General features: G+C 38.7%; 1 protein-coding gene across 9 annotated transcripts in view; it reads left to right on the forward strand.

Annotated features, from left to right (window-relative positions):
• Positions 1–15,924, forward strand: part of Dnaaf11 (dynein axonemal assembly factor 11) — an 86,562-nt gene that overhangs the window by 33,787 nt on the left and 36,851 nt on the right. For 8 of the 9 annotated variants that reach the window (XR_015441375.1, XM_021251919.2, XM_013069600.3 and 5 more), the window contains exons 5-7: positions 4,288–4,517; positions 10,221–10,409; positions 12,845–12,922. Coding sequence is in view for 8 of the 9 variants with exons in the window: in XM_021251919.2 (XP_021107578.1) it covers positions 4,288–4,517; positions 10,221–10,409; positions 12,845–12,922 (497 nt within the window). In the remaining variant the exon portion in view is untranslated. The remainder of the gene's footprint in view (positions 1–4,287; positions 4,518–10,220; positions 10,410–12,844; positions 12,923–15,924) is intronic. The other variant, XM_013069602.3, reaches the window with a different exon arrangement.

Here is a 15,924-nt window from a genome sequence, read left to right on the forward strand (position 1 = left end):
TCTCTGCTAATTAGGCCCTCTGAACTCAAAAACAATTTTGATTTAAAAGAAATTTATGACTGTTTGGAAAACTACCTAATAGAAGTCATCAAATAAATTGAGGCCCCTAAAATAGGTTCTGGGGCCCAGTCCTAAATTTGATATCAGTTCTTATTATGAAGTCTTTTGTCTGTAAGGTAATAGAGGGATCATTTGTACTAATCCTTTTGGAAATACAGTAATACCTTGATTCATGAATGCCTCTGTTTGCAAACAGTTCAGTTCTCAAACAGAAGTGTTTGGCAAGATTTTGCTTCCATTTGAGAACTCTACATTGGGTGACGAACACAACTACAGCCATCTTCCCTGCATGAACACTAACATAGCCATCTCCCAGAATCATGGAAGCTATTAAGTTACTAAACTGAGGTACCACCCTATTAGGTTTAATCAAGTCAATATTTAAACCAAGTATAAAAACATTTTGTTAAACAAACAAATCGATGCATGCACTCCACATACAGGTAAGAGAATATCACCTTGCTTCCCAGCTGTATTAGTTAGGGTTCTCTGGAGGAACAGATTCAATATTAAATATGTATATGATTACACAAGGGATTTATTAGGTAGGCTTACAGGGTCAGAAGCAGAAGTCTTCTGTCTGTGGGATCAGAGACTGAAGAATCCAAAATGGCCCACTGCATGTGGAGAGCCAAAGGATCTAGAAGCAGTTCAAAGTTGAAGGCCTGGAAGATCCTTGCATTGTCATTTGCGTGAGTCTGCATTGGAAGGTGGATGAATCTGCCTTGGAAGCCTGAAGAGTCTGCACTGTAAGGCTAAAGGAACTGGAGAACAGTGTTCAAAGGCAATAGAAAAGACCAGAGTTCCTCCAAAAAGGGAAACAATCCTTTCTTTTCCTTTTTATTCTGTCTAAGCTATAAGCCTATTGATTGGCATCAATGCAGGATGGTTCTTTTTCCCTCAGTTTGCTGGCCTATATTATAATCATGCACAGACCCACCCAGAATTTACTAATCTGCTAGGCAGTTCTTACTCAAGTCAACATATCATAATTAATGTAAATCAGACAAACACACACATCTTCTTAAACTATACTTAATCTCCAAACCCAAGTTCATAACTACACCTAATATGATATAACTCTTCTGCATACAAATGGAAATCCATTATTTCCCTTCCCAAAATAGCAAGTTTTTTCTTTAGGTAGGAGTTACTCTACTAATACAGTGGTGCCTCAGTTCATGAACACTTTTGTTTACAAACAATTCAGTTCACAAACAGAAGCATTTGGTAAAATTTTGGTTTTGTTTGCAAACTCTGTATCAGATGACAAACACACCTGTGGCCATCTTTCCCACATTAACACAAATGTGGCCATCTTTTCCAAAATTATAGAACAAATTAAGTTCATGAATCGAGGTACTACTCTTTCATAATTTAATATTATAATGTAGATTTGACAATTCTTAAGAACCCAATATTAAGTTAATCAGCATTATGTTACAAAGAAAGAAAAGAAACATATTTAATACATGTGTATATGTGCACAAGCATATTAATAAAACAGGAATGAAATACTCATGACAGTTACAAGCTTTGTTTCTGTAACTGGTCATGCATTCATAGTTGGTATTTATAACTCCTTTCTTCGATTACCCATTCTTTATTCCTTGGCCTTCAGCAAAAATCTCAGTAGCTCTTGGTTCTTTACTATCTGCATTTCTATCAGCATTCTGGTCTTCTGACATCCAACCAGAATCTTCCATCTACCTGTTTATTTATAAGATCGTAGGGCTTCTCTAGACCTTTCCATCTCTAAACCTTTCCAAAATCCTACTGAGAAACAATTTCAAATATTTTTAAACCATATAGTCAGTTATAGTCATGGGAATGATCCCACTCTTGGTACCAAAAATCTGTCTTACTCACTTTCTCGTGTCTTCAACAAAATATTGGATACCCACAACTTAAAAGAGGAGAGGTTTATTTTGGCTCACAGTTTTAGAAGTTTTAGCCCATGGTTGGCAGGCTCAAACACAGAAATGGCACGGTGGAAGGGCCTGGTGTAGAGGAAAGATCCTCCTGTCATGGTGGCCAGAAAGGAGAGAGAGAGAGAGAAAGAGAGAGAAAGAGAGAGGGGAGAGGGGAGAGGGGAGAGGGGAGAGGGGAGAGGGGAGAGAGTGAGAGGAGCCATGGAGGGAGATACATCCATCAAGATCACAGCCACAATGACTTGCTTCTTAGGAGGATATCCCACCCCTAACAGGCCATTACACTATGGATTCATCAGTGGGTTAATCCACTGGTAAGTGTAGCACCCCTATGATACCTTCCAAGAACACAAAGGTGTTGGAAAACACCCCATATCTAAACCATAATTCCAATGTTCCATAAAATCCCAGTCGAAAGAAATTTGGTTTATCTAGACTTTTCCAAATTAATATATATTTACATCTGATATATGTCTTAGTTACTTATATGTATTATTTTATGAAGTATTATTTACATAAATGTATCATTTACATATGTAATATTTGTCATAAAGATTTATATTATACAATTAATAAATTTTATGTATTTAGTATATGTGCTACTGAAGCAAGCACAGATTTTATGTATTCAGAATTTTCCAACTTGATTAGATTTTAACCATTCTTAAATTAGATTCAGTTAGGTATGTACAGCACAATTATTTATTACCTTACAAAGTAGATTTTATCATTATGGCCCTATCTTTCATTGAAGATACTGAAAGAAACCACCTTATATAGTCTGTTACTCCCACAGGAAGAATGCAGAACATTTCCCAAGATCTCCATTATAAAATTCTAAAGTATGTTTCAGAGCTAAATACTGTGTTAGAAGAGAACCAGAAACAATTGTACTTTTTCATTAAAGACAATGAAAATTGTGTGACTGATTATGCTTTTCTGTTTTGCTTTGGCTGCCGGGAAGCTCTGAACCAAATCTTCCATCTATCTGTAGCAGCCACATGAGTTCTTGTTATCAAAACATATTTGAAATTATTTTTTCCAAATCTCCACATTATACTTTTGATCTGTAATTTAATTTCTGAGTAGTTTTTTTTTGTACGAAAGATCGAACTCAGGACCTTGCGCTTGCAAGGGAGGTGGCAGAACCACTGAGCTAAATCCCCAGCCCCTATCTGAATAGTTTTTGATTTATATTTTAATGTTTTTTTTTCCTTTCATGTCAGTTTTCTATTGCTGCTATAACAAATCAACACAAAGTTAGTGGCTTAAAACAATACAAATTTATCTTTTAGCTCTAGAGTCAGAAGTCTGAAATGGTTTCACTGGGCTAACACCAAGGTATTGAATGGAGCTATTCCATTTGGGGGGTGTAGGGAAGAATCCCTTTACCTGCCTATATTTCTGGACTTTTGGCCCCTTTCTCAGTTTTCAAAGCCAGCAGTGGATCATCATATTTCGCCCTAGCTCTGGCCCTGATATTATACCTTCTTCATTTTCTTATAAGGAAGGTTATGATCCTTATCAGCATCACCCTGATTACCCATGACCCTTGGCTTAATCACATGTGTAAAGCTCTCTTTGCCATGTGAGATAACATTCATGGAGATTAGAAAAATGGGCATTATTGAGAAACCATTATCTGCCTAGTACAACTTTCCATGTATCACCTCTTTCTGTAGACAGAGGCCAGTTACATAGCAGTTATTTTCAAATTGGTAGCTTTGCTATTTCAGATTTTAGCTGGTGTTTTTATTTTAATATTTTAATTTAGAAAATTACAGCATTATAAAGACAGCAGATGTAGGTGTTGACTGTAATAATTATGGTACGCTGTGCATCCTGTTCTCAAGGATGGAACACGGGCTTGTTTGTGTTAGAGCTCAGTTATTTGTTTTTCAAGGCCCATTTTAGTAGAGAACATTAGGATGTGCTATTGTCATACTTTAGAGCAAGATTTGATTTAGACATGAATTTTGTAGTATAGTAAGCAGTTTTAAAACTAATATTAAATATTTTGAGAATTTTTCATCAATTATTGGCTTGACAGAAGGCTCACTTATTAGTCCCTGTAAAGGTGCTTTGTAAACTACTCTTCCAGTTGTATGAAAAGAACATTGACTTAGACCAATGTCTCTGATATTTTCCATTGAATATTTTGTTTTAATTCTCCAGCACTATGGTACACTATTGTTAGTTCTAAGTTTAAAATATTGCTATCAAAATGAAGCTGGGGCTGACTTGCTTGCACTGGTTCTTTTGAATAACTGTGTTTTTTTGCTGTTTTTTATTTAAGTGGCTAGATGGTAAAGAAATAGATCGTTCAGAGAGGATTCAGGCACTGCAGAACTATTCAGTAATTGAACAGCAAATCAGAGATCAGGAAAAAGCTTACCACCTCAGGAGAGCCCAGGAGAAAGAAGAGGCTCTGAGGAAACTGGCGGAGCACTGTGAAAATGAAGGCAAGAAGAGGAGGAGCAGCCCGGGCTTTGACGGGCTTCCCTACCCAGACACCCACGCGACACCGTATGTAAATCAGCAGTGCTGGCTTCCTAGTTCACTTTTTCTGTATTGAAACAGCAAGCTGTATTTCTCCCCGAGATATTCACTGTATCACTTATATTCTAGAAGATTAATTTGAAGAACAAATATGATGTAAAATTTCAGGGGAAGAATATGAGCATTCCATTGTTTGTGAAAAAAAATGACTCTTCAGACTAACAACTTTAATTTGCATCTAAAATCATCCCCAGAGAGGTTTCTATAAAACACGTACAGGAAAGATGAGTTAACAGGTATACTTCGATTTATAAAGTAGGAATTTTAGAAAAGTTAAATGCACTTCACCTGATTCTAAATTGAATAATTCTGATTGCATCCTAGAAACATTCTATTTTATGAATTATGTAATGAATATATTTTAATATGATTAATAATTCTCCAATTCATCCTTTTTCTGAATCTCAATTTTTCATGATTTAAGTGAATTGCAGCTATACTTGGTTGATTTGATTCCATACAATGAAAGCTTTAAATATTTACATTATACAATCATTCAAAATCGAGAAAACAACAATTATAAAATAATTCAGACACACATAGATGTTTAAATGATAATTAAATGGGCAGCTATTGCTCCACCACCCAGATATATCACAACCATGTTTGCTTTGGCTTTTTGAAAAGCAAGACATGAAATATAATTAAGGGAAAGAAGCCCACTGAGTAGTTAGTTCTCCTCTGTGCTGTTCCTTCACACTCGGTGGTTTCTAGCACCCGGAAGCCTGCATATACTTGGCATATGTTTGTCCCACCCGTACTTCTAATAGCTTTTCTGTGCAGTCACCACTCCTTACACAAGAGTAGTGTGTTCCCACCTGTGCACGTGTTTAGCATGGGTGATACCCTTTCACAGCTTTATTTTTCACGCACCAGGTTTGGGCATTTCTGCATATGAATGCATATAAAACTAATTCATTTTAACTATGGGAATAACATTCCCTCAAATGAATAAATTGCAATTTTTCCAGAGGTGATACCCAAAACATTTGGCAGGCAGGGATTCATTGACCCTGGCTACTCAGAAGTTGTCCCGGCTGTCACAGCCTGCATGGTCTCACCAGTGGGCACCAGTGGCTACTCAGCCCAGGAGCAGCCAGCCCTCTTAGCATGGCCATTTATGTTGCTTGCTCTGTTTCACTTTCTCAGGCAGTGTTACACACGTGTCCTTGTGCACATGTGAACATTTCTGTCTAGAGTATTTTAACAGCAACACTGCTATGTCCTCAACTATGACCTCTTTTTAGCTTCATATGTATTACCAAATTGTCTTTTAAATTTATACTCATATGTCAATAATACAGAAAAAGTCCCATGGTATGATTTTTAAAACTATTAACTACAAAGTTTGTTGTTAAATGGCACCCATTTTTATTAAATTTGCATTTATGTAGGTAGATATGAGTTTGAATATCTTAAATACATTCTTATGTGTTTATTGGCTATTCACATTTGCTCTTTTCAGTCACTCTGCTTATTTTTAATACATTGTAGGGTTTTCTCCTTATTGATGTGTAGTTCTTATGTGTTCTGCATACAAATTCTTGGGTGGTTATATGCTTTGTAAATGTCTTCTCCCAGTCTGTCACTTGGCTTTAACTATAAGTGCTTCTATTTTATAAAAAGCAAAAATAGTTAAACTTTCTGGTTTTGTTTCTGAGATTCACCATTATGCCAGGGTCATACCTGTCTATCTGGAATTAACCTTTGTCAATAATACAGGGTAAGGTACTATTGGTTTTCAGATGGATAGCTAATTATCTGTACACCTTTTATTAAATTTCTGTTCTTTCCCTGCTGATCTGAAATGCCACCCGTACTACACACCTTCTGAGCATGTATTTCTGATTCCATTCTGGGTTCCTTCAACTGCCCCTTAGGAGTCCTTCCACTTGGTTTTAATTTCTACAGATTTATAGTAAATTTAGGTATTTGGTAGAATATATTCTCAGTTTTCAAAATTATCTTGGTTATTCTTTCTTCTTTACTTTCTTGCATGAATTTTAGAATCGACTAATCAAATTCCCTAAAAATCTCTAGTAGAACTTTAAGTTGTGTTTAATTTATATGTTAAATGGGAGAATGGTGACATCTTCATGACAGTTTTTTCTTACTGAACTTTGGAATAGCTCTTTGTTTATTGAGATCTCCTGAGTTCTTCAATAAGATTTTTAATTTTCTCTATAAAGGTCTTACACCATCCTTCATTAAATTTGTTCCTAAGAATCTTTTGGAATTGGATTTTTAAAATAAACATGTAATTGGTTCTTGTTGATGTGTAAAGAGAGGAATGATTTCCAGATACTGATAAAGATTAAGCAATCTTACTGACCTCCTTAAAAGATATACAGTAGTTAGCCTATAGATTATCCTGTGTTTTCTATGTAAAAAACACATTGTTTATAAATACAGACATTAAGATATTTTTTCAGTCCTTCTGCCACCCCTGCATTTTCTTCACGTTACCCACAAAGTTCTCCAGTATGGAGCAGAACAGGAGCTGTAAAAATGGTGTCTCTGTCATGTTCCTCACATAAGCAATGTTTTCAATCCCTCGTCATTAAGTATAAGGTTAATGGTGGAGTTTGGTAAAGTTAAGTAAGTTTCCTTCTATTCTCTTTTGATGAGGAGTTTCAATCATCACATTTATTGAATTTTTATTAAATGCTTTCCCTGCTTCTATTAAGAGAATTATGCTTTCCTATTGATGTGTTGGATCACACTAATTGATTTCCTAATATTAAATTATCCTTGAATTTCTAGAGTAAACCCACTTTATCCATGATATATTTATTAATGCATTGCTGTGTCCTTTTTGTTAGTATCTTATTTATAATATTTGAACCTATGTTAATAAGTGAATTTATGCTATAATATCCTTTCCTTACTGTATTTTTTCCTGGTGTTTTGCAGCAGGATTATAGTGGGCATACAACCTTCTGGGGGTCATATCCTATTCTTGGCTTTTAAAAGTTTACACAAGTTAAAAATCTCCTGCTCTCATCTTTTAGTAGTAGGCATATAGCTGAATTCCTTGCAGATGCCCACTTGCTGTCTCATAGGACTGGCTGATCCTTCCCACTAACCACTGTCACCCCATGCAGCCTATGTGAACAGAGGCCCGGACAGTCTAGGGACGTCATTGAGCCAGGGGGTGTTGACTTAGCTGGGGAAGAGTAAGCAACCTTCCAAGGCTGTGGGAAGAAACAGCACAGAGACTCTGAGACTACAAGAGGGAGAGATGAACATTTCACTTGCAGGTAGATACAGCCTGCTTTCAGCCTGGAGAATGGACAGGATGGGAAGTGAGCTGGAACAGCCTGGAAGAGAGGATCAGGAAAGACACAGCACAGATAGAAACAGCTCACAGTGCAAGCATTTCTCATGGCCAAGTGCATATGGCAGAAGAAGCTGGGCTTGGGGCGTCCTAAAAGTAAGACTGCCCAAGAGGGCAGCAGCTGTAGGAGAGCATGGGTAAGCTAGATTATCAATGGAAGAAGCTGACCAGCTGTCACAGAAGGGCAGCAGGGAAGTAAGTACATTGACCATCGTGACAGGGAGAGATGTCCTTAAAAGACACTTACAGTATCTCTGAGAACTGCAGGGGTGCCCGCAAGAGGAGAACTGAGTATCTGAGTGCTGGCCCTGGAGAGGGCAGCAGCAGTGAGGTTCTAACAACAGTGGTCACGGCAGAAATGCTCACCTCCTCCCAAACTCTGAAGGCAGGGGACCTGGAAGGGCCCAATGAGATGGGGCACAGGGCCAAGGAACAGAGGAGCGGAGGGGGATAGGAATGGCTGCTGTGCCTCCTGGCCACAGCTCTGCCCTGAGCTGGACAAGGGCAGACAGAAGCTTAGAGAAGGAAGGGGTTGGGTTTAGGTGTAAGTCTGAAGTTTTCTGACACTACTGACCTTCTAATGCCTGCAAGTGAGTTTTAGCTGAAATGAGCATGTTCTCAAACGTGTTACAGGACTACAGGGTCAGCTCCTGTGTGGGAAGAGGGTTCTGAGAGCAGGGCTGAAGGCAGTGATTGAAAAGGAGATGTTGTTCAGATGCTAATGGACTTCATTTTATCAGCCTGCTACCTACACTTGTGCCCATTTTGCCTTTGGAGGCTTATGTTGGTTAGCTTATATTCCTGGTAGTTTTTCTTAAGTAGAGTTATTTTTATTTTATTTTATTATTATTCTAAATTGCGGAAGGTAAAAGTAAGCCAATTAGTCACTCTCCAGGAAGGAGTCACTTAATGAGAGTGGAACCAATTATTCAGTGGCAATTAGCTAGAGTCTTGTAGAATATTATAGATCTCCCTCATACACTGTTTTCTCAATACCATAAAGAACTAGAGGGGTATGGCATTCAGTAATTTCCATATTTTGTTTATTAAAATACCTAGGTACATTAATATATAAAGAATCTAAGCAGGATTTTATTCTATGTCATTTATATTATTTAAATATCATGTCTTACTACTTTTTCTGCATCCCCTGTAAATCATCTTATTTGAAGGTCAACCAAATAAACCTTTTATGTTACCCCATGTCAGTAACAACAAAACCTGACATTTACTGAGTATTTGCTATTTGACAGATTTGGTACTAAAGGCTTCATGTACCTTTTTCATTTAATATTATTTTCTAACAGAGTATATATTCTAAAGAGAGATGAGAGGAGAGCAACCATACCCAACTTTTGCTGTTTGAGTAATGTCATTTTCTCCTGCTGGAGTAGAACCATCTCCTGAAAGTGGTGTCATGGTCTTTCTTGAGCAGGATTCTGTCTCTGATGTCTGACACTCAGACGACAATCCCAAAATATTTCTTAAACTCATGTTGAATGAATGTTGACTATTTCATATAATACCCATTCAGTGATGTATAAAGACATCATTTAATTCTCTGACAGTCCAAGAAACAAGGATAAAGAGAGAACAGAACACCATTACAATATTAAAGCTAAATGATCAGTAGGTAACTATGAAAAATAGAATACGTAGAGGCCCTACTGTGAAAGGTCTCATATGTCCCACCGGAGTTTTGAGAGAGAGAGAGAGAGTGTCTTTAAAGGACCTGAAAGCAGTGTGATCCAGTGTGCCCACTAGAGCCAGCACTGGGAGCAGTAGAGAGAGTGGAGCTGTCTGGAATAGGCCTGAATCTGGGTGGTTATTAAATCTCCATGGCCTCTTTGCTTGTTTGAACATCAGCAGTTCCTGCCAAATGCTGTATGCATTCCCAGGCTCCACCCAGATCTACTGAACAAACTTTCTGATGGGAGGCCAGGAAACTGTACCTTTTATAAGGCTCCCCAGGTAATGCCTATCAACCAGGCCTCTGAGGCCACCATTTGGACACTGCGCTGACAGGATGAGAGCAGGCTTCAGTGCAGTGACAGTGACTTCCTCCAACTTAGCTCTCCTGATGCGGACTATATTTCTAACACACACACATGCGCACACACGTTATGTTTAGATATGCATATATGGGAGAGTGGGTAATCTATATTATCCTGAGCCTGAAACCAGGACAGCATAGCTCAGGTAGACACTCAGAAGCATTTTGTCCTTCAAAGGTAGGAAGTTAACCTAAAGAAAGCATATGAGATGTTTATGGGGCAATTGCAAAGGATGAAACTCTTGATCTTACGTGCCTTGTGTCTGCTTGTTTGCCTTAGCCCATCTACTTTAGAGAGCAAAGGCCATGTCCAGGTACCAGAAATACAAGAAGCACATGACACAAAGAGATTAAATGAAAGTGAAGATGACCTGGAATTCTGGAACAAACCCTCTGTGTTTACTCCTGAATCTAGATTGGAAACTCTTAGACATATGGAAAAACAACGGAAAGAACAAGAAAAATTAAGGTATTATATATTTTCCTATCATTAAAAGTGAAGCAGTACTCTGAAGGACCATGTTTTCATGATTGTGAATCATTTTTCTCGTTATTTGTGTTAAGCTTTTCCTAGCCATCACACAAACTTTGCTTTTATTGGATTGTATTGGGTTATGCTCATTAATATCAAAGTGCTTCTTTATGAAAAAAATGAATCATGACCTTTTAGGTAAGGTTTGGTTTGTTTGTATGTTTTTGGCATTTTAACTATTGTATGGAAATCTAGGACTAGCATGGCCTCGGTTAGAAATACTAGTTGTCAGGGTACAAATAAAAAGGTCATTGTGGGATGAATGAACTCCTTCAAGTTTCCAAATTTCCAAAATGGAGAATTAGAATTCATTTCATTTGGCATTTTATTTTCACAATATAACTTTCTTGGACATTTAACAATATGATTTCATTTTTTGAAGTGTTTACATATAATTTGATGATTTGTTGGAAGTTAAGACGTTTAAGCTATCTTTTCAAAGTATTCTTCAAAGACAGGCTCCGTGTCATTCCATTTCACATCATTGCCTATGTCTAGCATGTAAAATATATCACTTATAGGGATGCTTGTAATTTATCATCTTGAGAACCGTGATGAATTAACTGTGAAATACAGAAATCTGCATGATACGGAGATGAACTATACATAGTATATCTTCCTGTGATTATTAACTGAAAACAAGAAACTAAGAGTAGGAAGACTATTAGAAATCTCTGCTGTTTTCATAAAATATTCATTTATTAGAAAGATAGGGAGGTGCAACAACCAACAGTGAAATGTTGCACAAGACTTGTCTGTAGAAGTGGTGGTTGCATGGCCAGGCTCCCACCGCTTTGGGAGGAGTGCTGGCCTACCATTGGAAGGTGTGTGTTCTGACCTGTCACTTGCTCTCTAAGTGGCATTGGAAGTACGAAAGTTCCCCTCATCTATCTCCTCATCTGTTTTCTTATGTGTTAAATAGGCCTTATCATACCTGTTTTGGCATTCTACTCTTTTGTTAAGAAAATCAGATGAGCCAATAAATGTGAATGTATTTTGCAGACTTGAGAGCCATTTGAAATGAAAATTCCACATGTTTACAGAATATGGACGTGTGTGTGTGCGCGTGTGTGTGTGCATGCGAGACAGGGTTGGGAGGATGCTGAGCCTGAAATCAGGAGGATTTTGTTTTGCTTTGTTTTATTCTGTCTTTGATCCCTGACACATAAAAGAGTAAGGCTGAGTTGGTTGGAGGTCTAATTGCTCTGTGTAGTGTGCCGAAGTCTACCCAGTCCAGGGGTCCCCGAAATGTTTGTTTCTGCTTGGTCATTTTCATTAGCTGGCGGAATCCAGAGACAGAAACAAGCCTTTCTTCTTAACTTGGCTCTTGTCCACAATGAGTAGGGTGAAGCCAGGTATTTCCGGATACCATTTAATTCTTCTGAATTATTGAAATAGCTCCTTAAATGGAATGGGAGTCCCAGTCTGAGATACAGAAGAAGGTAATTTTTAAAAATAAAGTCAACTGACACAAATCTCTGTTAAAAAGACAGTAGAAATTCAAAGCAAACATAGCCTACAATTCCATCATCTAAATAAATTTGTTCATCTTTTAGATCTTGTCCATATACACCTATTCAAGTTTTTAAAAATATTTTTCAGGATGTTTTGAATAGAAATTATTGACTAAGTTCATAATAATTTCCTTTTTCTTTCTTTCTTTTTTTTTTTTTTTTTTTTTGTAGAATCCTTGCCTGGCATGCTTGGGGTTGTGGACTTAACCCCAGCACCACAAAAAATGGACTTATATTTTATACACTATATTTGTTTTCACTAAAATATGTCATTTTTTAGATCAGTAGGGAAAGAGCAAAAGCATCTTTAAATAGTTGTAAGATATTTCATAGAATGAATATCATCCCTCCACTGAGATAGATGTTCATGAGTTTTCAGTTTTGCCTCTGCAAATGAATGTGTGAGGAGTATGTTTCTACATAGATCCTTGTGTACTAGTATTTTTATTTTTATAGAATAGACTCTAATTGATATTTTAAAAATTATAATTGTAACTAAAACAGAAACTCTATACACAATTGACAGTTACCTGGGTAAATCATGCATAAAATAGACTCATTTAAATATTCATGGGTATTCACAGGTATTTCATGAAAAGGAATTTTCTTCTCCCATCCAATTTATCTGGGTCACATTTTTGCTTTACAGATATAGATAGAACCATATAAAAAAATCTGACTTGATTAATCTCCAGCATAAAATTTAAAAAATTGACTTAATAAGTGAATTGTTTATATATTTACTAATTTTGATTAATTTTTCTGAAACTGTCACCAAACTATATTAATTACTTTTATATTCTTTTTTACTTTCTCCTCCCCCATTGCCTCTTGTTTGCACCCATCCCCAATCTTCAGTGAAAAAAAGAAGGGAGTGAAGCCACCGCGGACTTTGATTACTGAATCCGGGAAGGCCCTGAATGTCAATGAGCCCAAGTAGGTGAGGCCAGGGGACCAGAAGGCCCGGTGACACACTCGCTCTCCAAAGAATATGTCCACTGCTCTGAATGAGTCATATGAGCCTAATAATAGTGTCATTTTGTGCATATTTAAAAGCCAAACATCTATTATGTTTTAAGTGCATAATTTCCTTGGCATCTAGAAAATGGTCTTGACATATGGAATCACAGTTATTTATGTATTCCATGAAAGTTTAGACCACATACAATTTTGTGCTTGAAAATTGCCACTGCATTATTGTTGTGTTGATGAATTTTTAAAACCCTGCCATGACCAAGCTGGCTGAGAATGCTGATATATCTTCTTACCATCTACATTATATTCTGGAACATATCTTCTAAGCATTCAAAAGCTGGGGAAATAAATTGATATAAATACCTCAGTGAAGTTAAAGAGAGAAAAAATATTCAAACTGGAAGTCTTCAAGTCTAATAACATCTGATCTACCCTATCTATTTGTCTTAAAGTTAAAAACTAGAAAGCAGCCAAAAAAAGGCCTTCTGTAGCCTAAATAGAGACAAACAAGCCTATGGATTAAATCTCATTTGGTCCTCTCCATTGTTTTATTTGCTGTGTTATTACCATGCTAACAATGAGGACACTGTCTAGAATCATTCGTCTTCCCAGCAGTCATGGGCAGTAGGCAGGATTTCTCTTTCACAGGTCTAAAACCTGAGCCAGGAGCTGAAGCGACTTGCCCATGGTTGCGTAACTATTAGGTGGCGCGTGCATCTTGCCCATGCACACCCAGTTCTAGGGATTTGCAGATCACCCCTCTCATCTCCCCCCGCACCCCACTTCTTTATCCAGCAGACAGGATGCAGCAGCAGAACCTAGGCCAGGCCCCAGGTGCTCAGCAGTGAATTCAACGGGGGTTATCTTCATGGAGCTTACAATCCAGCAGTAAGACACTGTCAGCCTATACCGGCTACAAGGGGGACCCCCAGAGCTCCATGCAACCGTGGTAAAACCACTGCTCCTCCCATCACTCTGCCAACCCTCTCTACCTCTAAAATCAATTCACTTAGGAAGATGCTTTGAAGACTGAATTACTCACCGCCTCCCCGTGCTACTGCCTACTCCCTCCACGCCCTTGTCACCCTCCTAGCCCATCTACCTCCTCCAGAATCTGACCCTCACATGGCTGTACCCCAGCTCACTCTGTCTCCCCTCCCGACCCCCACCTCCTCCTGTGCCCTCTCAGGTTATGGCTCATCAGCAAAGCCTGCATCCCCAACCTTCCCTCCCCATGTGCCATCTTCTCCTTCCACTACCTGAAGCTGAGCCTTCTGCTTCCACTGCCACTCTGTGTGAGCCACGGAGGAACACCCACTGCTGCTTTCGGAGACCTTCTCCTCTTGCCCTAAACTTTCCTGGATCTTCGAGGCACAGGCTATCTGAATGAACTGCCCCTTCCCCCTCTTACTGCAATTTTCAGGTTAACCCAAGAAGTCCTCAGCCCTCTACGCTCTCCACTCACTCCAGCACTGAAACCTCCGTCTGGGCCTCTCCTCCCACTGTCAGCTGTGGCTACCTCATCACATGTCACCGGGAGCCCTGTCTGCTCAGTTCTCCAACCACTTCACTTCCAACCATCTAGTTCCCACCTCAGCTTCATTCTTAGATCTACACCATCAGTGTCCCTTCCACGTTTGTCTTCTTCACCTCATTGAGCACCATCTCCTACATTCTTGGGAACCCCCTGCGCCTCAACAGTCGCTGGCCCCATTTACACATGAGTCAGTTCACCCTACCATTTTTCTCATTGTCCCCCGCTCTCCTGTCCTCACCATCTCTCACGATGCCTTGGTATTCAGGTTCCTCACAGAAATCAGTCCAGGGCACCTCTTGCTGTTGTCATTCAGTCTGTGCTGGTGCTCATATCTCTGCCTCCCTCCTGCCAAGGACTTAGCCATCAGTGACCCCTGCTCTTCTGCATCAGTTCTCTCCACCCTACTCGACCAACACTACCATGAACACAAATTTTATTAACTTCTACCTTAAAGCAGAACAAAGCCAAGGTCTCCATTTCCCCAGTGTCCTGTGCAGCCACCAGTCTACTTCTCCCTCTTAACGTTGTGTGTACTCAGTTTCCAATTTCTTGCTTCACATTTCTTCTTGAATCCACTCTAGCTTTTCTACTGTTGGAAACATCTCTGGTCATATCATTTCTATGGTAAGTGTTCAAAGTTCAGTTCCCATCTCGCCTGACCTAGCAAAATTGGTCTAATTGAGCATTATGTTTCTTTTTAAAGCAGTGGCTTGCCTTTGCTTCTGATTTTTCTTTTCCTTCCTACTACTCCTCTTATGATTGACTGGATCCTTTCTGTTTTGTCTCCTGTGTGCTCTGGAGAAGACTTGTCACTCTTTGAGGATCTCTTCGAATCCCACATTGTTGAACACTGTCTTTGTATTACTCATAACCAGATCCAGCCTCTTCCCTGAGCTCAATACGTGAGCATTCTATTGGCTTTGTGACCTCACTGTGTTAAAATAAAGCAGTACTCACAAATAATGGCTAAAGAAGAACTCTTGCTTTCTAGCTAGCCCCCTCTCTTCAAGAATGTGCTTGTCTCCCACTGTTCTCCATCACAGTACCAAGCATCCAATCATTTGCTGAGACCAAAACCCTTGGGTTCCTGCTTGACTCTTCTCTGTCTCATTTTACCAGTGATCCCATGAGTTCTTCCTTCTGTACCAGTAGCCTCCAACCACTTCCCAGTAACTCTACCATCATAACCTTAGCACAAGTCAGTACTTCCTTTTGCCTAGACAATCGATAGCTTGTTAAGTAGTCTCCATGATTCAATGGTTGGCTTCCTACAAAAAATAGGAAGGCAGGAAAGGCAGTCACTCTCTTTCTTAAGGAGAATTCTGGAAAGCACTATACAATACTTTCCCTCACAAAAGTAAATCACATGTCCTCACTCAAGTGCAAGGGGGACTGGAAAATGTAGTCTTTATTCTGCATAGCTATG

Source organism: Heterocephalus glaber, unplaced genomic scaffold, assembly GCF_053883595.1.
Source record: "Heterocephalus glaber isolate CG9 unplaced genomic scaffold, H.glaber_assembly_v1.0 deba00000281, whole genome shotgun sequence".
Classification (NCBI taxonomy): Eukaryota; Metazoa; Chordata; class Mammalia; order Rodentia; family Bathyergidae; genus Heterocephalus; species Heterocephalus glaber.